The sequence below is a fragment of the Puma concolor genome, chromosome D1 (assembly GCF_028749965.1).
Source record: "Puma concolor isolate L17-30 chromosome D1, mPumCon1.1.hap2, whole genome shotgun sequence".
Lineage (NCBI taxonomy): Eukaryota > Metazoa > Chordata > Mammalia > Carnivora > Felidae > Puma > Puma concolor.
Genome location: NC_141676.1, coordinates 50822230 through 50846610, shown reverse-complemented (window position 1 = coordinate 50846610; position 24381 = coordinate 50822230). Strand labels below are relative to the sequence as shown.

General features: G+C 53.6%; 1 protein-coding gene and 1 long non-coding RNA gene across 4 annotated transcripts in view; one reads left to right on the top strand and one right to left on the bottom strand.

Annotated features, from left to right (window-relative positions):
* Positions 1-20570, top strand: part of LOC112866062 (uncharacterized) — a 34046-nt gene extending 13476 nt beyond the window's left edge. The window contains exons 3-4 of one of the 2 annotated variants that reach the window (XR_003224042.2): positions 1070-1237; positions 1356-3539. This is a non-coding gene — a long non-coding RNA (uncharacterized LOC112866062). Of the gene's footprint in view, positions 1-1069; positions 1238-1355; positions 3540-20010 lie in introns of those variants that run through there. The other variant, XR_015241030.1, reaches the window with a different exon arrangement.
* Positions 7354-24381, bottom strand: part of LMO1 (LIM domain only 1) — a 41320-nt gene continuing 24292 nt past the window's right edge. For both annotated transcript variants that reach the window (XM_086678050.1, XM_086678049.1), the window contains 3 exons: positions 12223-12436; positions 9208-9333; positions 7354-7738 (listed from right to left, as the gene is read on the bottom strand). In XM_086678050.1, coding sequence (XP_086534176.1) covers positions 7633-7738; positions 9208-9333; positions 12223-12436 — 446 coding nt within the window. In that variant the 3' untranslated portion in view covers positions 7354-7632. The remainder of the gene's footprint in view (positions 7739-9207; positions 9334-12222; positions 12437-24381) is intronic.

The following is a 24381-nucleotide window of genomic DNA, read 5'->3' as shown; positions in this document are numbered from 1 at the left end:
GGTGGAGCCTCAGAGGGGCTAGTAATTGGCTCTCATGTCTCTAATGAAAGCAGAGGGCCAGGAGGAGGGGTCACCTAATGAATACAGGGATTAGCTTCCAAATAAGCCCTAAGTAAGTAGGCAGGTGCAGGGGAAGGGGTAAAGGACAGGACTGGGTCATCAGGGCCCCGGCTGAGGGGCGGCCAGCCCATGGGAACTTGGAGAAGGGGTCCAGGCTCTCCTGAGGCCCACAGAACCAGTGCCCCCCCAACCCTGCTTTGGGCAAAGTTCCCTTCACTCCTTCACTGTGAGAAGCTAGGGGTGGGTGGTGGCCTGATGTCCCCAGGCTAGAAGCAAGGGGCTCTATCGTCAGCCACATTCTGGAAATCCATAGCCCTGCATGAAAGCCCAGGGTGAAGTAGGGAAGTATCACAGGACACACAAAACAACCCTTCTCCCAGGGGCACCTCATGGTGTGTGTTGTTGGCAGCAGACAGGGGCCCCCACACCTCCGTGCCCAAGATACAGTCATATCAGGTGGGCATGAGAAACCCACCTGCCTCGGCTTCTCTCTCGATCCCTGGAAGCAGGAAGGCCCAATAGGGGCCCTGAGGCTGAGCCTAAGCCTGGAGTACCTCCCCCCTCAGAACAGGCCAGCAGGCTGAAGGCAGTGAGGTCTGGAGAAAGGGAAAGAAGGACCGGTCATGTCAGCCCCATTGTCCCGTGGCCCTCTGGGCATTGCCAATTCCTGCTTTTACAACAAATCCTCTTTTCCCCTGGAAAACGGGTCATGCAGAGTCTGCAGAGAAACTACTTTCTTGGTGCATCCTCTGTGGAGGACAGTAACTCCAAGTGTCCAGAATAATCAGGCTAGATTCCCTAGAAACCACGATCCAGCCAACATATCCCAAGTTAGTGGCATCATGGGGCAGGGAGACTGGCGATGGCAGCCAAGAACCCAAGCCCAATTTCTTGGTATCTTAAGGAATAATTTTTCTTATTAACCCAGAAAGTAAAGGGAGAGAAGCACTGAGCAGACATCAGGATTGAGCGGCTCTTCCTCTCCTCCATGCACTGTGTGCCCCAGCAGGATCCCTGCGGGAATGAAGGCCTCAGGATGCAGGAGACATGGCTCTGGGCCAGGCTGAGGGCCAGAAGATCAAACTCCCAACCTAGGCTGGCTTCAGTGTGCCCCTGTCCATCACTCTGGGCCTCAGTTTCCCCAAAGCAAGCCCATCAGATAAGATGGTCTCTAAAGGTGGGTAAGAAAAGATCATTCTTTCCCATTCTATCTAAAGCAGGCCTCTCTCCGGCCACTCCACACTATCTTCAGCTCGTTACTGACCTATTTATTTATTGCCGATCTCCCCCACTAGACTATAAACCCCACATGGAGAAGGACCCTGTCTACCTTCTCCACTGGGATTTCCATTCCCCAGCACCTGCCGCCATGGCTGGCACATAGCAGGCTGGCTTCCTGACTGACTGAATGCTGGTGCACTGGGGCCTGCCTCACCGATAAAACCCCGGCCCAGGGATTGTGGAACTGCCCATGACAGATCGCTGCTCCAGCCTGCACTGCCTCTGATGACATCATCTGGAACCGTTCATTCCACCCAGCATTCCGCAGAAGCCAGGCCCAGCAACAGGCTCATTTAGGATGTGCTACAAGGGACAGAAGCATCCAAGTCACTTACTCTTCCTCCCTCGTCTCTCCCTCTCTTACCCAAGGACCACCTTCTCAGCAGGGGGATGGGCCATAGACAGAAACAGGGGCAAAGTGGAGGGTCTAGAGGATTATTCATGGGTACCATCTGCCTGTGAGCTCCCAGGCCCTTCCCCATACAAGGGCTGTCTCTAGGTGTCAGTTTCACATGGGAATTACCTGACTGGAATCTGGAGTCAGACCAGGCCTGAGTTCAGATCCAGTCCTATTACTTACTGGAGTAAGTAATTACTCTGAGCCTCAGTTTCTTCAGCTGTAAATCGGGGATGATGATGATGATAATCTCACCTCCCTCACAGAGTTACTGGGCACTGTTTTTATTTATGAAAGCCTGCTTCATTTGTCTGCCTGGCTGTTTTCCCCCACCAGTCCCAGGGTGCCGTGCCCTTTCCAGGGAGCACGCACTGAGGCCCAGAAGCAGCCCATGGGGTGCAGCAAGAGGCTGCTATGGGGAGCCCAGGCCTCTTGCAAGAGGGCCCCAGGCCTCAGAAGCGGCAGGCCTGATGCGGGTTGTATCAAGTCAATGCTCCGGCAGCAGCTACATGTTCTGGCGTTTACCACGAGCCAGCTGCAGTTGTGAGTAGGTGCCGTGTGACGACTCATCTAATGCTCAGGGCAGTCCTGAGGGTAGGTGCTATCTGCACCCTTCTTGGAAAGATGAAGAAACTCCTCACCTGTAAGATGAGAGTGAAGCGAGCAGCTCAAGGCCATGCAGCTGTCAGGCATAGGAGCTATGGTCTGAACCCGCCTAATCTGGCTCCTGGGCCACATGCCACCACTGTGCCACACTGTCCTTTGCCACCACAGCTGTCCTCACTCCACCCCTCCCCTGTAGATTCTTCCCAGACCTGTTGCCCATTCCCTCTGCTCTCCTACCTTGTCTCATCTCTTCCCATCTGTTTCTATCTCCCCTCTTTCCTTCCTTCCCCCCTCTCTTACTCTCTCCCGTCTTTCCCTCTCTGTTCCTCTACCTCAGGTAACTGTGCCACCTTAGATAGGGAGGGGGGCAGAAGTAGGGGGCCCTGGGTCACTCTGAAGAGCCCTGAGACCCCCGTGGGGAGAACCCCATATTACCCAAGTGCAGCAGGGAGACCTGTTACAACAAGAGGTGTGGCCTGGGAACTGCCTCTATCCCTTAGCACCTCCAGACTCCGAAAGACAGAACTGCACTTGCCAGAACCGTAGGAAACCACAGGTCCCAATGGGGTTCCCCACTCTCACAGAGCAGACTCAGGAGGTAAGAGTGTAAATCAAGCCCCAGGCAGGAGTCCCTGGACCAGTTCCTCTCTGGAATCTAGTTGTGTCCCCAGATAAGGCCGGGGACCAAAGGAATAGAGACCCCAATCCTGTGCCACAGGCAGCCAAAGGGCTCCTGAGCCCCTCAGGGGCTCATGCTTTTCCTGCAGAGGCCACAAGGTCTGCAAAACCCAATGCCAAGGGGATAGTCTGGAGAATGGGCTGTTGGATTGGGCTCAGAGCATGTAAGCTCAAAGAGGGGTCCAGGCAGCACCCACTGGAAACCTTGGGTAGGTGTGCAGCCTGGGGCTCTAGAGGGGAAGAAACTGGTGTTTGGAGGAAGCCAGCAGCACAGAGGATTTTCACCACATTTCATAAAGGGGAAGGATGGTGCCCTAGAATAAAAACCACTTTGGAGAGTCCAAAATATTTGAATCCAAGTCTGTTTTCCTTCACTGGAAATAGGCTTTACAAGCTAATCTGTCTCTGAGCTGCAGGTTTCCTTTTTCCCTTAAACCTGCCCTTGATGCCCCCCCCCCCCCACCAATCTTTTTCTTCCTGCTATGGAAGTTCCATAGTAAAGCGTCTTTCGCCTCTGCCCTGCGCCCTGATGGATGTCCTGAGCAGCAACTGCGTTCCCCTTCCTGGGTCTGGCCCTGCCACTGGAGAGGGAGGGTCCTCAGACAAGCCCCAGCAAGGGAGGTCCCTTGCTCCATGAAGTAAGCAGAGGTAGTGAAAAGGAGAAAGCACAGGGCGGAAGTGTGACGTGAAACTTATGTGAGCACTGGGCCCAGACCAGAGGGGAGAGGTGCTGAGTGCTGGAGACCACGGGGGCCTCAGGGAGAGCAGGCAGGAGCACAGAGGTGCTGCTAAGTTGGGGGATAATTGCTGGGTGACAAATATGGCACCAATAAGGAGGGAGCTCAAGAACAATCTACTCTGTAGGTTCCAAGAGTCTGAGAGATCTGGGATACCCTTCAACCTCATGTCTAGGGGGCAAGAGACTCCCACGCTTGTTGAGACAAGGCAGTATGAAAGTCTGCCCCAGGGGCAGGGATGAGGTTTGTTCATAAGATTCTGATTAATTAGCACTCTTCAGCTATGTGTGTGTGTGTGTGTGTGTGTGTGTGTGTGTGATCTGATTGTCTTCTCATGATCAACCAGGCTTGACCAATTATTTTTCTGGACAACTGATCTTCATATCAGCCCATCTTTAGTTGTTGAGTTTTAGGCAAAATCATAATTGTAGAGGTAATATAGAGTTGCAGCACAAAGCATCTTTTCTGAATCTACCCTCACTTGGTGGTAGCATCCCTAGATGGGTGGTGCTGGGAAGCACTCTGTGCCAGATGTAGTTAGTCTGGCTGTGACGATCACGGACAGCTTTAAGGGAGACAGCAATTGTCTTCACGCAGAGATGAGACTTCCTAGGCAGGAATTTCACGTGGGTTCTGCCCTGGATCCTGTGTATCTCAGGATGTGGCGCACAGTTTCTGGGACCAGGCCCAGAAGAGAGGACCCAGGTGAGATTTCATGATTGGCCGTGCAGCAGTGTCAAGATTGGAATCAAACTTCTTTCCACACGCAGACTATGTGGTCCAGCTTCAGGCCAAGGAGTAGGGGCATAAGCAAGTACCATACTCCATGGGTACCAGTCCCCTTGTTAGGGTATCTCTGACACTGGCCACCAAGGAACGCAGGGAGGGAAGATGGGGTCCCATGGGCTGGTTGGAGGAAGAGGCGACCGCTCAGCTACAGTTCCATGCCCGTCCACGTTGCCACCGCCCACATGGCCCAGGCTGAGGCTCGAGCTGCTGCAGCCTCTAACTCTTCATGTTCAGTACTTCCTGTCTCTCCCTTTCCCTAATCTTCAATAGTTCTGCAGTCCCAAGGAGAACCAGGTCAGAGCCATGCATGCCCTATACTTAACTAAGTTTCTCCTGTGCCCCTGTGGCCGGGGACTTCCTAGGTCAGGCTTTTCTCGGGAGCCCGTTTGACATTCACCAGGTACATAATCCCTGGCCCCAAGTAGTCACTATGGCCTTGCCCTGGTTGCCCTGCTACAGGGAGAGCCTGGTTTCCTCTCTGTTCCCTCTGTCCTCCTATTGGTTCGACACCTGCCACAGCCAAGGCCTGTGTGGCCTCTTCTTGGGGGCAACTGCGGACTGCTACGGATTTCCTGGGTGAAAGTCTCTTGCTCAGCACCTCATGACGTCCAGGATGATGACCCCAGCTCATGCAGGCCCGGTACTTCACGGTGTAGATCTCAGCCTCGTGGCTACTCTGGGAAATAGATCGTCCCCATTTCCCGGATGAGGACGATGACACAGCAATAAGTGGGGCCATGGTGCTGGATCTGGCATGTTCCATGGCATGTTGAACTGAGGAGTCCCCTGGTAAGGTCTGCAGTGGGCAGAGCAGGGCCGGGGGCCTCCTAGAAGGCCACCTCTGCTCTCAGGAGTTTTCAAAGGCTGGCTGCCTGATGTCGAGTCTATCTCATTGTGAGTGAATTAATTGTTGTGCAACCTAGAGCGGTGAGACGAGTTAATTACATAATTACTGCAAAACGACATGCTATTTCATGGCTGCAATATGGGGACTCTGTTGGAAACAATTGTAATTGCCCAGAAACTGCATTCGAGTGGCTCCGTTATCTCTCGATAACCATGTAATTAACTTGTGTTACAACTTCATCTGCAGTAAACTCTGAAGTTAGGAATTGGGGCTCTTGGGGTGGGGGCACAGCCATCCTTGGTAGAAGGGCCCAGGGAGGGGCTGGTGCTGGGGTCTCTGCTAACATCCAGAAAAATGATTTGCTTTTCCAAGCTGAGTGAGAAAATCCCTCATGACAGACTCCAGCCCTCAAACTCACGCACTCAAACCCATTCACTGTCTCATACGGCCATGTACAACCACACACTTCCCCAGTCTCAGTCACACCAGACACGTCACACAAAAATTCCTACTGCAGCCAGGCTGACTGGCTCTCTGCTCCTCCCCTCTGTCATACAGCTCTGTCACAGAAGGTGGTTGTCCCAAAGTTGAGGACCCCTACCTACCCCAGTATCCATGGTCCTTGCCATCCCTTCCCATGGACTGGGCCACTGGCCACAAAACCACAACGTGGAGAGGTAGCCTCTTCCAAGTGCCCAAAGGGCCCAGCCACCACCCCCAACTTCACTGAAAGTGGAGGAGCAGGCCGGGGGCAGGGTGAGGTGAGGTTCCCAGCCCAGGAGGGGGTGAGGCTTGAGGCAGTGGGCAGGCTCCATCAGCCCCGGGCTCTCGTCTGAGGCCAGGGTGAAAACCGTCCCTGGAGAAGGAAGAGCAAATGACTGCTAGTGGGAGGAGTCTGTCCATACCGCCTTCCCTGTGCCGGCTTTGGATCCAAGGAGTCCCTATTTTTAATACCGCTCAGTGACACGTTCACAGTCCCAGGCTCTGTGCTTGGTGCTGGGGCTGCGGCCAAGAGTGAGACAGCGTCCCTGCTGCCCTGGGCAGGTCTGGTCCAGCCGGTGAATGCAAACTACCCTGGGTGTCTGCCTGGCTGGCTGTCCCTGCCTATTTCTGCCTCCACCCCCACTGCTGGTGTGTCCGTGTCTCCTCCCTGCCAGCACACGTATCTGTCTGACTGTGGGTATTCACTGGATGGCCTGTCTCAGACTCTCCGGAGTTTTCAGAAGTGGCCCTTGTCCGCTGATGGGAGCTGGCCTGTCCCGGGTCTCCCTGCGGTGCTCGTCCTCACTGTGATGTGCTCCATTTCTTTTCCTGGCTTTCTCCCTCCTCCTCAAGGGCAGAGACTATGTCCGATCCATGATTCATCCGCATGTCTGGTGCTTGCAGCATGGGGCTGAGACAGAGTGGATTAAGGTTTGCTGAATGAATGAATGAAAGCCTCTAGCCTGTGTGGGCTGAATACAGGCAAGCAGGATTGTTCTCGCTCACCCAGAAGAGCAGAAAGGCGGGCCCCAGGTCAGGCCCAAGCTGCAGGGAGGAGACAGCAAACGCTGTCCATCACCCTGAAAGGGAAGAGGGCTTTAAGAATGGTATTCCCATGGTAGGGGGCTCAGGATTTGGGGTCCTGCTGTGGGGGAGGTCAGGGCTGGGTTCCTGGCTGGGGGTCTCAGTGGAGGGATGTAACACAGGAACCCAGGGAAGGGAGGGTTTCATCATACCTCTCCGTATCTTGGGAGCCAGGGTATATGCTCTGCCGGGGGAGAGCCCACCCCTGGCTGTGGGATACTTGGAGTTGTCCCCTTCCCTCCACCTTCTACCCAGCAACAGCACATGCTGGAGCCCCATGCCCTGCTCCACACCCCTCTCTGGAGGGGTCAAAGGGAGGGCCCTGTTCTGCTCCCAGGCAGAGGGGAGGGACCCTAGGTCTGTGTCAGTCATGTGATCAACGCACAGTAACCTCCCCGGAAACATTCATAAGTTTAATCCACGCCAGTAATAAAATCGCATTACATTTCTCATAAAATAAATGTTCCCATTTATATACAGAAGACAGACTGTACAGGCCCAGCCTGGCCCCAGGAGGGGTCACACACAGACGGGCGGCGGAGGAAGGGCCGTCCCTCCCATCGAGGACGGAGGAGTTCTAATCGGCAGGAGAGTGGCTGGCCGGCCAGGCGGGTGGACAGACGGGCAGACAGGCAGACGGACAGACGGGCCTGGAGGCCAGGCGCCGGGCATTACTGAACCTGGGATTCAAAGGTGCCATTGAGCTGTCCCTCCTCATAGTCCATCTGACACAAGATCATGTTGTTCTTCAGGAAGAATTTGTCTCCCACACAAAATCTGGAAAATCCAAGCAGGAGAAAGAGGCCATGGAGGGGTCCCAGTGGATGGTGGAGGCTCCAGACAGGCCCCAGCCCAGCCCAGGAGGTGGACATGTGAGAACTGAGGTCCTGGAGAGATTGCTCCTTGAATTTTCCAGAAGGGATCCCCAAAAGTCTCATAGCAAACCTGGTCAATCACCCTGGGTCAGCCCAGTCCTTAGCCAGGCCCTGCAGTCTGGGGTGTAGGACAGACAGACAAGTCTGGGCCACAGTCAGGTCTCCGTGGAGGGGTGGGGTTGGTGGGAAGGTATAGGAATAGCCTACCCCAGTCCCAGAGAGGGAGAAAGAGAGAGAAGGACAAAGAGACAGAAAAAGACCAAGAAAGGAGAGAGGTAGAAGAAGGGAAGGAGGAAGGGGCAATATGGTTGATTTTTCCATCCCTCTGTTCCCTTCCCCAACTTAAGAGAATGACTCAGTGAAGGGTACTTTTGAACAGAATCTGTAGGTTTCCTGGAGGAGCATCCTTCCAGGAGGAGGTGGCTCTGTCCACCATCTTCCCTCCCACCTAAAGAAGGCCTTGCTTTGCTGCACCCACCCCCTGGCCCTCCTCAAGTACTGGAGGATTTAGCCCTTCCCCAAAGATGTCCTCCAGGTGGCTAGGCCTTTAGTGGGACCCAGGGTCATAGGCCCAGTCCCAGCAGATTCCAATCCAACCACCAGGTGGCACTGCAACTTCACCAAGGCCTTGGTAACAGAGGGTCTGGCCAAGCCCCCAGCTATCCCCTCAGCGTTCCCTCTGGACCTCATCCTCTGGGAACACTTGTATTAGCTCCTTCCTGACATGGGCTCCAGAGGGTTCTGGCTCCTTAGGTCCCTGGGGCCTCCCACAGGGCTGGGACACTGTGTAGGGGCCAAACACCAGAAAGGAGGCAGACTGGCACCAGAATCACAAGAGTGAGTAGCCATTCCCATAATGGATTTCACCTTCCGGGTCTGGGAACACCTTCTCACTGAAATGTACATGCATGCACATACATATGGCACGTACACAAGGGCACAGGGCATGCATTCAGAACCCTTGTACGTGCACATTCAATACGTGTGCACATGCATACTCCATCATGCACACACCTGCTCACAGAGCACACACGCATACCTACCTTGTACAGGGATATTTACAAATACATACACGTCCATGGCACAGCGTGCACACACAGTAAGCTGACGCAAGACCCATTATACTCATACAGATCTGTGCCCTACAAATATGCACACACGGTGCTGGAGGACACACACTTGGCTCCAGGGCTCAGGCACACACAAAACACACGCATGCACGTGCATGCTCAGGACAGCACGGACGTACCACCAGATGCACAGCAGGACCCACATTTGCATGTACATGCCCACAGCACTCCTGGTCTGTGCCAGCAGGCATCGGCTGGGGTCTGGTGAGAATGTGGGGTCTGCTACCCATTCAGCACTCACCTCTGGTTGCAGAGCTGGCAGGCGAAGCAGTCGAGGTGATATACGTTGTCCCGGGCCCGCATCACCATCTCGAAGGCTGGGATCAGCTTGCTGCAGGCGGCGCAGTTTCCTGTGGTGCCAAAAAGCCTGCCAAGGGAAAGGTGCAGAGGGTGTAGGGGGCTGGGGGACAGGGGAGCTGCCTCTGCCCACGGCCCCGCTGGTCCCTACTCCCGTGGGCTTAGCAGGTGGGCCTAGGCAAGGGGGAAAGAGCACAGACAGCAGCATCTAGATTCTGCTAAGAGATCAGGCTTTGGAGAAATCGGCACAGCGATCCAGGGAGGGGAGCGTAGGGGCTCCAGGGGTTGGATGACATCGCCCATCCCTGGGCTGGGCTGGCAAAGCCCCCTCCCCAGCTCCCACCGGGGTTCAGCTAGCACCCAGGGCCACTGGAAGAATACTGGGCTGGGCCCTGAGCGAGGACTCCAGATTCACACAAGCAGGAATTCAGAGGCAGTCTGCCTGCCCTCAGGCAAGTCATGAGTCTCCGAGCCTCACTTATTTCAACTGTAAAACAGGGACACTGAAATACATCCTTTGCAGGCTTGTTGTGAGAACTTCTATAAACTCTCGGTCATGGATCATTCCGTGAACACCTATAACAGTGTGTGTTTACTATGTGCCATGCACTGTTCTGAGGGCTTTACAAGATAAACTCATTTATTTATTTTTTTTTTTTACGAGAGAGAGCGCATGTAAGTGGACAGAGGGGCAGAGGGAGAGAGTCTTAAGCAAGCTTCACACCCAGCGTGCAGCCCTAGGCGGGTCTTGAACCCCAAGATCATGAACTGAGCTGAAATCAAGAGTAGGATGGATGCTTAATCAACTGAACCACTGCGGTGCTCCCCAAGATCAACTCAATCGTGGCAACAACCCTGTGGGGTGGTCTTTTTCTGCTACCAACTCACTGGGTGATCTGCCTAAAGCCCTTTTTCCTTTTCCTGGATCTCAGTTTATCCTTCTTCAAAATGGGGATGCTGGGCTAGGTGATCCTGTTCCAAGTCTAAAATAGGACTGATTCCCAAAGAGAGTTCCCAGGACACCTGGAATGATGCCTCTTTCACGCAAGCGCCCCTCCTCTTAGCTGCTGGTTGCAGAGTGCAAGGGGTGGGGTGCACACTTTCTCCCCAGTGCAGGCCAATCTTTGGCCGGGTGTTCCAATTGCCTGAGCCAGCCAGGCTCTTCCTTGCTCCTTTTCTGTACACTGGCTGAGCAAGCCCTGAGTGAGGCAAGCGGGCTGAGAGGCAGGCAGGAGACCCTCTAATCCCTGATTTGTCCAGCTCAAGCTCAGGCGCCTGCGGATGAGCTTGGCTCCATTATTCATCAGCCTGAGCTGCCTGGTGGCTCAGATTAAGGCAGACAAAGGCTGGGCCACAACATCTGCCTGCCAAGGCGGGGGCTTCACTGCCCCCAGTCCAACGAGCAGTGGCTGCAGAGGTGGCAGGCTCTGGACAGCCATTATCTGGGGCTGAGCAGCCCCAGGAAGTCTGCCCCCATCCCAGCCCACTGACCTACCTGGCCCCAAAGTCATTCCTTGGCCTCTGTCAGAGCCCAGAAAAAAACACTTTCAGGCTCCAGTAGCTGGCAGAGCACAGAATGCTTCTGGGTGCTTTGGCTCTGTTGACAAACCCATCCTTCACTGCGGTCCCCTCTCTCTAGGTCCTCTGTACTCATCAGTTGGTGTGACACCTCTCCTCAACCTGGGAGGTTCAGCCCCCCAAGGATGCCTGAAACCTTCAGACTTGGAGGCCCCTTCCAGGTCATCAAGGGGGAAGTCTCCAGAAAGAACTTTTCTTAACTCCTCCTTCTGGCCTCAGTGCTTTCCTCTAGCCCAGTGAGGAGCACTGGGTCACTCACTGATCTTGGATTACTGCTATACCTTAAAAACTAATGAAGGCAGGGGCCCCTGGGTGGCTCAGTCGGTTGAGCATCCAACTTTGGCTCAGGTCATGATCTTGCAGCTTGTGAGTTGGAGCCCTGCGTCAGGCTCTGTGCTGACAGCTCAGAGCCTGGAGCCTGCTTTGGATTCTGTGTCTCTCTCACTCTCTACCCCTCTCCCGCTCATGCTCTTTTTCTGTCTCAAAACTAAATAAACATTTTAAAAAATTAAAAAAAAAAAAAAAAACTTCTGAAGGCAGAAGAAAGAGAAGGTGCAGGCAGGTAAACCTTAGGCTCTTCCTCAAAGTAGGAGAGACTCCGTTGATAACCCTGCCCCCCGCCCCATACGGCCCAGACATGAACAGAGGGAGCCCCACAAAGCTCTTGCCCTGACCTATTAATTAATGCAATGGGCCTTCCTTCCTCACAAGGCCCAGCCACTACCCAGCAGCCTGTGTAGGAGCCAAATGTAGATGCTGGGTCTCAGCCAAGGCCCCCACTTTGTGGCCTCGTTCCAACCTTGCTGATGTCATAAATGGCCTAAGGGAGGGTTAATTGGGGGAGACAGCCCCAGGGAATAGGATCCAGGTTGTGGGGGAGGGTGGGTTAGAACTCCAAGGAATGTGAGCTGAAGCTTTAGTCTTCATACTATTCTAGGAGGGGCAAACCAAGGCTTGGAGAAAGTTAAAAGCCAGAAGGTTCATAGTTCAAACCCAGGACCCAGGGGACTTAGAGCTTCCCTACTTGCTCCAGGAAGCCCTCTGAGGTGTCCCTTCCCAGATTCCAGGGAAAGGGTGGGTCAGAAGCACCTGGCAAAGACAGGGGCCAAACCAGACTGGTGCCCTAGGGAAACTTATCTCCAGTGCCCAATGGTTGCAAAGGCTTGCCCACGACCTGTGCTGGGCATGGAGGCCAGGGAGTTAATGTGTGGCTCTGTCTTCAGGGCTCCGTGAGCATCCAGCGGAGCAGGGCTGGGCCAGGACTGTCTGGGACGAGTGCACACAGACAGGGCCTAGGTCAGAAGGTAGGGGCAGAGCCCTGCTGGGTCCTGGGGGATGGGAGCTTTCTGAGCAGAGCAGCCAGGGCTGGCAGGAGGCCCACCTCAGATAGTCGCGTCGGCACAAGATGAGGTTGGCCTTGGTGTAGAGGGTGGAGCCCACCTCGCCCAGGCGGCAGTCACAGCAGGCACACTTGAGACAGTCCTCGTGCCAGTACTTGTCCAGTGCCTTCAGCAGGTAGCGGTCCTTGATCTTGCGGTTGCAGCCCGCACAGCCCTTCTGCTTCCCTTTGGGCTGGACGGAGAGCATCGGCACGCCTGTGGATGGACAGATGACAGACAGATGGACATAGGAAGGGCCCTGTGGCTCCAGGCCCCGGGAGCCATCCCTCTGGGAATAGGGGCCCACTGCTTCTCCTGGGGGTTCCCAGGCATCCTCACTTTCTCCCCAGCAGCCTCCTCCCCTGGCACCGGGTCCTGTCCTTCCAGCTGTACAGCACAGTCTGTTCCCTGCCCTGAGAAGATCCCTCCAGAAGCTGCAGCGGCAGCTGGGAGCCCCGCATCTGCTGTGCTGCAGGGCACACACATAGCCCCAAGGCCCAGCCCCCCTGAGCTGTGTCTCCCGTCCATCCTGCCACTGCCTCCTGTGTGGTCTGCTCCATAGGAGGCCTGAAACCCTCCTCACGCAGCCACCATCTGACTGGCTCTTTCAGTGGCCCGAAGAACTGAATCTCATAATGGGCTTGGGTCCGCTAGAACAGATCTCTCACAGATCTTTTTGCGACCTCAAGACTTCCTCACATTGTTTGTGCCTTTGACCATTTTAACCTAAAATGTCAGGCGACAGCCTCTTGGTTTATTCATGTAGACCTGTGGCAGTATCAGGAACAAAGTGGGGTGCCCCATGACACTCCCAGTGGGGTGCAGGAGCTCTGGGTCATCCGGCAGATGCCTGCAGCTGGGCCTGGCCTAGTTGGGGCTCTCCTTACGAAAACTTCTGGCTAGATTCAAACTTTTTACCTGCCCTGGCTTGAGGGAGGGGAGGTTCAGAGTCTCTCAAGCCTTCCTCCTCCCACCAGGATAAGAATCTCTGAGCCAAGGTAGGGAGGGTGACAGGCCAGGGGGAGGTGGGGGGGGGTGGTTGGAGGGAAGCTCCCAGGGCCCATGGGTGCTTCTCAACATACAAGAAAAAACACAAGGGCAGGAATTTCAGCACGGAGCTTCCTGGAAGGAGAGGCAGACCTCCCAGTAGGCAAGTATATGCACTCATGCACATCACACGTACACAGGCGTAGCATGCAGGCATGTGCACAGAGGCACAGCCTCCTACCCTCTGGCCTTGGGGCCACAAGGAGTGACCACAGGGAGAAAAAGTTGAGGAGGAGGTGGGGACCGATGTTGTCCTGAGTCTGGACATGTGTGTAGAGCCCTGAGGCTTGAATGTGGTGAAGATTATGCTCGGAGGGACGTGCAGGGAGTCTCAGAGCCAGGCCCAGGCTGGGGGCAGGTGGGAATGCCTGTAAGAGTTGCCTGAGAGCCCCTCATGAAGGCAGTGGGGGTGGGGGGTGCCTTCCCTGACATGAGCTCAGGTGGAGGAGTCCACTCTGGAGGGGAACAGCCCACCCCTTCCTGCCTCCTTGGCTCCCCACCAAGCCTCTGGAGTCTACCCCTCTCCTGGCCCCATCCTCTCCAAGCGACCCCAGCACTCTCCAGGGCTCTGGGCTCAGCTCCCACCTCCTGGCATCCCTCCTACCCCACCCCCGGCCCACTGCCCCCTTTCTCTTCCCCCTTCCTGGCACGTGACCCTTCCTCCGACTTCAGAGGAGGACCAGCCTCCAAAGGGCCCCAGTCTCAAAACCCACAGATGTCAGGTCAGAAGGGCCCTCAGAATTCTTCCAGGCAAATGTTCTGAGAAATGACGGAGAAACCAAGGCACAGAAGGTCTGAAGGTAAAATCTAGTGTAAGCCACTAATCAATCTGGCCCTGGGGGGTCCTCCCTGCCTCCTGCGTCTCTCTTGGGGAGGGGACCCGCCAGAAGCAGCAGGACAGGTGAGGGCAGGGGAGAGGCAGCTCAGGCTGCCTTCCTCCTTCCTCCTTCCTGCAGTCCCCGCAGGGCCTGGCTGTTAGCTGGGAAGCTTGCTGACTAATTTCCTTAATGCAGCTCTAAAGGTTAATTGGTCTGAGAGAGTGATGAGGCCCAGGATGACTACGTCCTCAGGCCTGCCTGTGTCTCCTCTGGCCGGGTCCAGCCTGGTCACAGAGCTCTGAGGAGGTCGTGGAAGCCAGCCGGGGAGCAGGCATCCCCGAGAGCTAAGGGGGCTCTGAAGTGTTTTTTCCAAGGTCTGGCCTACAGGGAGGAATCAGGTGTGGGCAAATGGGGGAGGGGTCAGGACAGCTGGAGGTGAGGAGGTGTGTGGGTCCCAGGGTGGGGCTATTGTCCCCGGAGCCTGTGGAAGAAGCAGCCAGCCAGCACAGCTATACCTGTACACGCACACCAACTTGGAAATCTCAGGCCAGGCCCCTAGGGTAGCTCCACTAAGGCTGGCTTGCCCCTTGCTTACCTGGACTGGCAGCAGGCCCGAGCCCCCCAGGGCTCTACGCTTGTGCTCTCAGTAGCAGGGGGTGTGTGAGTAACTGGAAAAGCCACACTCAGGGGATCCACCTGATCCACTAGGTTATACCCCCAAATAAGGAAGGACTCCAGCACTAAAAGTGTCTGTCCTGCTCTATCCTCCCTCTGGCATGGCTTCTGGACAGGCTGGCCTTCCAAGCTCAGGCCCCAGCACGCCTAGCAGGCCCCAGAGCCTTCAGGGCTGTGAGCTGCAGCGCGAGCTGGCAGTTCCATCACCGGTGGGACCCTGAACCTACAGGACCCAGGGAGGCCATGAGGCGTGAAGTCACAAGCTGCCCCCAGGTCCCTTGTCCCCTGCCTGTGGTTGGGCTGGGCCTGGCACTCAGCAGTGCTCTGCGAGGCCTGGGAACCCTGCTCTAGGGTACTGAACTCTGCTTCCTGGGCCCTGGAGAACTCTTAAGAAGTCATACAGATTTGGGGTGCCTGGATGGCTCAGTTGGTTAATCATCTGCCTTCAGCTCAGGTCATGATCTCACGGTTAGTGAGTCTGAGCTCTGTGTTGGGCTCTCTGCTGTCCGCACAGGGTCTGCTTCAGATCCTCTGTCCCCCACTTTCTCTGCCTCTCCTCTTGCCCACACGCGCGCGCTCACACACACACACACACACACACACTCTCTCTCTCTCTCCCTCTCTCAAAAATAAAAATAAATAAAAACTTTAAAAAAATTAAAACAAAAAAAGAAACCATACGGCTTCTGCCAGTTTCTGACACCCACTGAGACACAGAACTGCAGGGCCAGCCTGCCTAAGGAGGTCCCAGGGCACAGGGACCTTGAGCCTTCTCTGCCTAGGAAGGCTGAAGTCCTGGGAGAAGTCTGACTCACCCCTTCCTTCTTTAGGGAGCATCCATACTGTTTGCTCTCACTGAGTTAGTTCAGGAGACTTGAAAACACTCCTGGAAAGGCAAGGAGGTTTAAAGGGGGCATCTCTGGTCTCCTGCTCCCTAAATGAAGTGAAATGCTCCCCAGAGGGTCAGGGCTCTCCCTCCCTGCCCTGCCTCCCCAGCCCCCACCCAGCCTGCCAGTCAGCCCCGCAGACACCTCTTCCCTCCCTCCCCTGCCTGGCTCTGGGAGCTGAGCCTCGGGCCATGCACTTTCCATTAAGGAGATAGCATCCCTTTGCTGAAGTCCATTTGGGATCCATTTTAGTGTTATCTAAAAATCAAATCTACATGGTAATCCTTTTAATGTACTCCTGACTTTAGGAAAAAAACAGCTTTGCGCTCCTTCAGGAAAGGTTTTAAAGCATTACCCAGTAATTACTACTCACCCATGAAAACACTGATATTTTACAATGGATGATGTTGAGCCTGCCCGCACGTGCGGGCACAAGCTCAGACATACACGGGGACCCAGCCAAAGAAACCAGTTCACATAGCCTATTTGCTCCTCCTCAATCTCAGGGTGTTGGGGGATGACATCTGAGGGGAGATCGGCCAAACCCCTACCCCGCCTCTACACCAGGCAGGCTGATAGTGGAAGGAGGCAGCCTCCCAGTCTGACTCATCCGGCTGCCAGACACTTACCCTTAGCTCTTTAATCTGAGGACAAGCCAGACAGTCCCAGTGACCAGGAGGGACTGCCAGAGGTCATTTGGCTCTTTCCACACCCACCCGCCAGCCAGGAGAGAAGCCCTCCTCTTCACAGGGACCCCCCCAAGTGGTCTGCCAGGTCAGACCCAGTCCTCGGCAATCCCCGCCCACCCACCCCAGGCCACGCTGCCCCTCACCTTCAGCACGCGGACCTCTCCAAACTGCCAAGCCCGCTGCTCCCAGTCCCACTGATGCCTCCAGCGTGGACAGCAGGCTGAGCTCCTCCAAAGCCAGTCCTCTGTCCTGGAATGCCCACCCCATCCAGCCCTGGTTCACTCTGAGCTATGTCTTGGGCCCCTGCACCCACCACTGGCAGCTCCACCTGGCATGTGAGGCTCCCTCCCACATCCAGCACATCCTGCTTGGCCCTCTGGATCTGCTCCCTGCGGAATCCTGGAATAGCATCCCTCTCCATCCTGCAAATGGACCTGGTTTGCTTCTGTCCCAGGACCTTCCCTCCATCGCTGCTCCCAGAAGAAAGGCCTGGTCCTGCCCATCCCACCCTTGACCAAAACTCAGAGTCAGCACTGGGGCTGAGGCTCAGGGTACTGAGCTTGAACTCTGAGAGCCTACTTTCCAGCCTGAGAACTGTTCCAAGTAGCTGGAGGTTCTGGAGCAAATCCCTCATCTTTCTGACTTGCTGTTGTGAAATGGGAGCCATAAAGGTCTCTTTCCACACAGATGACGGTGAGGACAGAACAGGTCATACATATGAAGCCACAGGAGAGTCTGGCATCCAGCAGGGGACACACCGGAACTGGATAGTATTATTAATATGCATCTCAGGATGCCCTCCCCCTGTTCTGACACTTGTTTCCTTTCTCCTTTAACTTTTTATCTTGATGTAATTTCAAACCTTCAGAGAAGTTGCAAAATAGAAAGAATTCCTGTATACCTTTTGTGTAGATTCCCTAAATATGGGCATTTTATCATGTTTGTTTTATCCTTCCCTACAGACCTCCCTATAAGATCTATAATATTCTTTCCGACTCATTTGAGAGTTGGCTTCGGACATGAAGCCTTATAATCCTCAATACTTTGATGTGTGTTTCCTAAAAGCAAGGACATTCCCATACAATACGATTAACAAAACCAGGAAATGATCATTGATGTATCGCTTCTATTACCAACAGACCTCACTCAGATTTTACCTGTTTCCCCAATAATATATTTTACGGCAAAATAAATTCTGGAGCATGCATTGTATTTACTTGTCCAGTTTAGTCCACTTAAATCTGAAAGACTTCCTAAGCCTTTCTTTGTGTTTCAAGAAACTAGCATTTTTGAAGAACACAGGCCAGTTATTTTATAGAGCATCCTTCAATTTGGGTTTGTCTGATGCCTTTGTGTGACTTTAATTCCTCTGTGCCTCAGTTTTCTTTCTTGTAAAATGAACATGAAAATAGTACCTATTCCATAGAGTTTCCAGGAGGAATAAGGGAGTTGGAGCCTGGGTGGCTCGGTCAGTTAAGGAATAAGGGAGAAAATCTATGTGAAGCTGAGGACTAACTGGACCCGGCAGTCAAAAGTTAGCTCTGATCAGTGTCACCCCATTTGGCACACGGGAAGGGGTGACCTTACTCACAGCTCCATCTCAGGTCCCTCAGCGAAGATCGCTCACTTTGAGGCAAATAAACGGATTTGAATGTGCCACCATGGTTAAGATCACACAGGCGCTGGCTAGAGTCCAGCGATACCCAAAGGACAGTCCAGTGGTCACTGCAGAGGTGTGCAGAAGGAAGCAGCCCCGTCTGTCCAACAGGCGACTTCGGTGACCCGTCAAGTTGGAGGGGACTGCTGTGGCAGCTCAGGGCGGGCTCCTCTGGGGCCATGGGTGTGGCCTCAGCATTGCTCATAACCTCTGCATGTGTCTCAGTAGTGCTTCTGAATCTGTGTCCACACAGCACAACACAGCGACCCAGTGCAGTTCCGGGGCTTCTCTTCCTCACCATGGGCCCCCCTTCTCCTCCTCTGGGAAGGAAGCTGGGCTTTTCCGGGGCCAAGGGCAACTTGCAGGGAGGTAACGCCTGACGCTGCTGGCAGCGCTCGGCTTCTAAGCGCTTGGCTCACAACCTCCTTATGAGATGGATACCATTATTATTCCCACTTTAACAGCGGGAAAACCGAGGCCTGAGAAAGGTTCCAGCTTGCCCCTGTTAGTATGGGACACACCTGGGATTTGAATCCTGGCAGTCTGCCTTCTGGGCCCAAGTACTGGATTCATCTGCCCTGCTGCCAGGCCATGCACTGCTAAGCTCTGAGGAGCTGGCAGACCAGGAGGGAGGCGTTACAGAGAGGGTGCACAGATGCAGGACACGGCTACCAACGTGCACAACGGCACACGAGTACTTGTGCCTGACACATAATCACATACGTGTACACCGGGGCTGCGAGAGGCGGAACTGGGTCTACTGACTCTCTCCACAAGTTTTATTCCAGAAGCCGTTAGTGTTAGCATACAGCAGCTACTCAGGAAGTTTTATGAAAACACACATCACACATCTGAGCACACGCATGATGGGTGTGCACATGTAAATATACACATCCATGCACAAGCAGTCACGTGCGCATTTACTGCCTTTTAAAAAACATTTCCAAAAAATGGGTCATAGCTCAAAATCAAGCTCTGACATGAGCAAAACCCATGAGTAAGGGGCCTGGTGCTCTGTTCTCAACTCCATCTTCCCAAGGAAATGGAAGAGTGAGAGCCCCCTGGGTTTCGCCCACAGGGACCCACGGGAGTGGTGGTGAACATCCAGAAAGTCAGTCCCACACTTCTTACACCCACTCCAGCTGCTGGGGGGAGGGGTCTGCAGTCTCTGGGGATCTGGGTCCCTGCCACCTGCAAGGTGCTTGTGCCCACGTGGGCCCGCACCTGGGCCTGGAACTGCAGAGTTGGGTCCCACACAGGGCCAGCCAGCAGCCCCTCCGTGGCACCAACCCTGTTTAATGAGGAAATTTGAAAGTGTAATCTAATTCTGCAGAATCTCTTTAAATTTCGTTTTCTCAGAAGTAACTTCATTTCGCACGGACACATCCAGCCTTGTGAGAAGGCCTCCATTTCACACCAGTTTTATCTCCACAATTTCTCGTCTCACTGCACTTCTATCCCAGGGCCTTGCCATGCGGCAGGCGAGGCCTGAACTAATAGCATTTCCTACTCATTTGGAATCAAAAGCCAACGAGAACAACTGTTGAAACGCGTGGCTACAGCACCTAGAGCACGTTCATTACCACCCCTCTGCGCACCCCTTCGCAGGTGGCGCACTCACCATGCGAGATGAGAGAGAGAAGCCGGGCTCCCGTGGCCTCCACCTCCCCACTGGGCCAGGGGAGGGAGGCTGGCGGTGATGGCCAGCTCACCGGAGGACCGGCCCCTTTCTCTCTGGCACTGCCCCTCAAGGGGGTCTGGGAGAAGAGGGGCTGTGTAGACGCGAAGACTGTGGGTCCTGCAGACAGACGGCCTCAGCTTGAATTCTGGCTCCAACACCTCCCGGCTCTGCCTCGATTTACCTACCTGCTAAATGAGGACTGCCCAGTTTAAAGAATTATTCCGAGGATTAAATGAGATAATGGACATGATTTATAAAAGGATTTGATGCAGTAGCTTAAGAAAATCAGCTATGAAAAATTATCTACGTCTTATGATCCAACAATTCTCTTCCTAGGTATACACCCAACAGAAATGGCAGCTTATGTCCACCAGAGGGGACGTACAAGGATTTCCAGAGCAGTTTTCTTCGTAACAGCCCACAGATGAAAACAACACAAATGGCCATGGACAGTAAAACGGATGATCCACTATTGTGCAGTCACGCAACGGAATAATACGCAGCCACGAAAAAGACTGATACACATAACACTGATACACATAACAACTGATCACTGATCACATACACTGATACACATAACAACATAGGTGAATCAGACAGCAGAATGTTGAATGAAAGAAGCCAGAGGCAAAGGTACACACTGTATAATTCTATTTGTACGTAACACCCAAACAGGCAGAACTGATCTGTGGTGAGAAATGTCGGAATGATGGTGTGTATTACCATGAGGCAGAAGGCGTGAGGGAGCATGGTGAGAAGCTGCAAGTGTCCTAGGTCTTGATCTGGGTGGTGTTTAGAGGGGCACACATAGATGTAAAAACTCACTGCACTGAACATTTGAGACTTCTGCATTTTACTGCATAGATGTTATACCTCCATTAAAAAAAAAAAGAACTAAAATGGAGACCTCTCAGTCAGGACTTTGGACACCTCTTCATAAACTGCCCCCTCCCATTTCCTCAGCACTCACTCCACCTGTTATCTCAGTGAATCCTCATATTAACTCTGAGGTACTAAATGATTACACCCACTCAACGGATGAGGAAGCAGAGGCTTAGGAAGGTTCAAGTTCTTACCCAAGGTCACATAGCTAGAAGGCTGCAGGGCAGGGACTGAAGTCCCCACCTGCCTGACTCCAGAGTTCAGATTCTCATCCAGCCCGTGTCCCATGGCTTCTCTGCACAGCCTGGGTGAGGAAAGCTCACCGGGGTAGCATCTGGGTTCTCCCCTGCAGCCTAGATGCCAGAATGATGCCAGGAGGCATGCTTACAGCAGGGCCTAGGTTAAGAAGAACAGGAGAAGTGATGGCCCAGGCAGGGCACAGTCTCCACGCTCTTGTGTGTCATAGACCATTTCTGCTCACCTGGTGGCCCTGCAGAAGCTATAGCTGCTGTGGAACCTTGAAAGAGCTTCTAGGCAGGGCCAGAAAGGGGACACGGACCAGAAACTAAGGATGAAAAAGGGAGCAGGAGAACCGTGTAGAGGCAGACCTAAGATGTTTGCGTTGTAGTGTTGAGAGAGACATAGAAGCCTTGAGATGGCACATGACCTCAGGGGGTTGAGCCAAGCTGTGAGGCGCAGGCTGGGGGCTCTAGCCCAGAGCCTAATTGCTGGGCTGAGCCTCAATCACAGCCAGGGGCTTGTGTGTGAATGAGGGAAGAGGGGAGGGAGACAGGGAGTCCTAGAAGAGGGGCCAGACTCAGGATAAGAAATTAAAAGGAGGTCCAGGCACCTGGGTGGCTCAGTCGGTTACGCATCCGACTCTTGGTTTCAGCTCAGGTCATGATCTCACAGTTCATGAGTTTGAGCCCCACATCCAACTCCGTGCTTCCAGCAGAGCCTGCTTGGGATTCTCTCTCTCCTTTCTCTCTGCCCCTCTCCCTGCTCACATGCTCTCTCTCAAAATAAATATACATTAAAAAAAAAAGAGTTCATAATAAAAAAAAAGAGAAGAGAAGAGAAGGAAAGGAAAGAAAAGAAAAGAGAATGGAGGTCCAGCATTTCTTGCCTTCTCTAAAGTGTTAAGTCCCTCCAGGTTTCCACAGTCCACCACCGCGGGAAGGCAGAAGGAAAGCACTGCCCAGTGCTGTCCCCATATACCTGCAGCCACTACAGTCACGTTCAACTGCATGATAATAATATCCTTTATTCAATGCCTACTATGTGCCAAGTGCTTTACATGCATTAACTGTCCTCCTCATGATGATCCCTGAGGTCAGAGAAATCACACAACCTGCCTAAGGGTAAGCTTCAGACCCAGGCTGCTGGCCTCATCTCTTCCTGTTCTATGTCCTGGCCAGAGGCAGTATGGAATCATCTTTTTCCTAAGCAATGGGGAAAGCAAACTTCTGCTCGGGCCCAATCTGATGCCTGCCAAAAGAAGAAAGCTCTAAAGATCCCTTGCAGGGGAAGGACGAGCCTCTGGTCCCCAGTGTCCCCCAGAGGAGCCATTTCCTGTGAAGGTGTAGGAAGCAGCAGGCATCTTTGCAGCGTGTTTTTGGTGGATCAAACCTCCTTAGAATGGTGTGTCCTAAAGCCTGAACCCGCAAATGACGTTCGAGTGTTTGGAGATGAAGGGGCTGAGGAGTTTCCACACACATCTCATGGGCCCTCATGGTTGAGAGAAGCCAGACCCAGCACAGCCTGGTGTCTGGCAACGGCTTTAGGGGACCCAGCGTAGACCTTGCAGGGGCCTGGATGATGCACTGAGAGACACTGGAGCAGGTGCAAATGGAATCTGCTCTCCAGAGACACATAATTTTCTGCCGTTCTTCAGTGAAGGGGACTTAGAAACATCAGAAGCTGCATGTGCTCTTTGGAGTCTGTCATGGGCAATGATGCTTCAGTTAATTGCATAGCTATCCGCAGAACGAGTGTAGGCATTCTCTTCCAGTTCTCGGTTTCCATGAAGTTTCACACATATCTCAAAAGCAATAGGTCGAAAACAGGACTCTGGACCTCCTCCCCAAAACCTGGTCCCTGTACCCTTGTCCCAGGCTTCCCCTCACCACACTAACACCATTATCCACCCAGATGCTCAGGCCAGAGACTGGGAGCCGCCCTCAGACCCTCCATCATCCTCACTCTCTCCCACCACTGATTCCCACTTCCCATCCTGCCTCTTCTTCCCATTTCTAGAGCCACCACCATCTTTCACACACCATCAGCAGAGCTCCCGACCAGCCTCTCATGTCTACTATCTACATTCCACTCTTCACACAACAGCTATAGAAATCTTTCAAAACAAAGTAGGTCAGGTCACTGCTCAGCTTGAAACCCTTCCATAACTTCCAGTGGGTTGAGAATAACATCCACCCTCTTCAACGAGCCTATGATATCCTCATGTGGTCTGGCTCCTGCCTCCCCCTCCAATACTGTGCACCAGCCACATTCCTTCCAGATCTCCCTCCTGCCTCAGGGCCTTTGCACATGCTGTGTCTCCTTCCCAGAATACCCTTCTCTGCCTCTTCGTGTGGCTGGCTCCTTCCCATCCTTAGGCTTCAGCTTAAATGTCACCTCGTCGGAGAGGCTTTCCTTGACTACCTTATTTCCTTATTTACATGACTCCCTTGTCATTTCCTTCTGAGTTTTTAATCACAACTTGTAATTGTTTTATTTTTTTGTGATTGTACTAAAGACAAATGATTGGCCTTGCTCATAAGAACGAAAGCCCCATGAAGGCCTATTTTTTCAGTCCTGCCTTGTTCACCATTGTGTCTCCAGCACTGAGCCTCATAGCACTTTTCAACCATCAGTTCAGTTAATGAATAAAAAGACTAAGCAGACTCTATCCAGATATTACTGGTAAGAGTCTTCAGGCCAGAGGGGGCTAAATGCAGACAGGCAGGCTACCCAGAGATGGGAGCCTTCCCATCAGGCTTGTTGCTGCCTCATGCCACACACTGCTAGGCACCTATACTTATGTGGCCTAAGACGGCAGATCTGTGGCAGTGCCTAGGTCCTGCCATCCTCAATCTGGAATTTTGAGAGGCCTACCCAGGGCTCCAACTGCAAAATGACAGCTCTTTTGCAAATATAAACCCTCTACCCTTTAGATTAAGGGGTATCAATCCTCTTCTCCAACCCCTCAGACCTGTGAGGAATGAAGTCCCCCTTTGAATGTCCCCTTGCACACAAATGCTCCATCCCAACCCTCAGAGAGTGGAGGTAGAGCCCCAAAGTTCAGTCATCTGTGAAATCTCATCAGCTCAATCTTTCCCTTTGTGCCTGTGGCCTGGGCACCCTTCCCTGCCTGGCACAGACCTAGCCTCCCCTACTCCCCACCTGAGGGTCCTCTTGGCTATGATATGACCACTCCTACCTCCCAGCCAAGTCTGAGCCTCTTGAGGACAGTGGGAGGAAAAAGCCCCCAAAGGTTACTACAGAAGAACCCTAGGCCCAAGCCTTTCTCTAACTGTAGCTTCTGCCAAGCCCCCTCCCATCCAGGGCTGCTGGAGCAAGCCCCCAGGTCCTTTGACAGAATGCTGCTTGGAGCTGTACAGCTATGGGAAATCAGCAGGGAAGCGTCTGGAAGCTGTGTTCCCCAGACAGCAACTCAGCTGCTCCCTGGGCACCCGCAAAGCCCACGTCACCCATCTAATGAAACAGGGCTCCCAAGGGGCCTGCAATCTCTGCAGAGGAGGAGGAGAGCACGGACTCTCAGACGAGTCTCAATTTCACAGCATCAGGGACGTGAGCACCAACGCG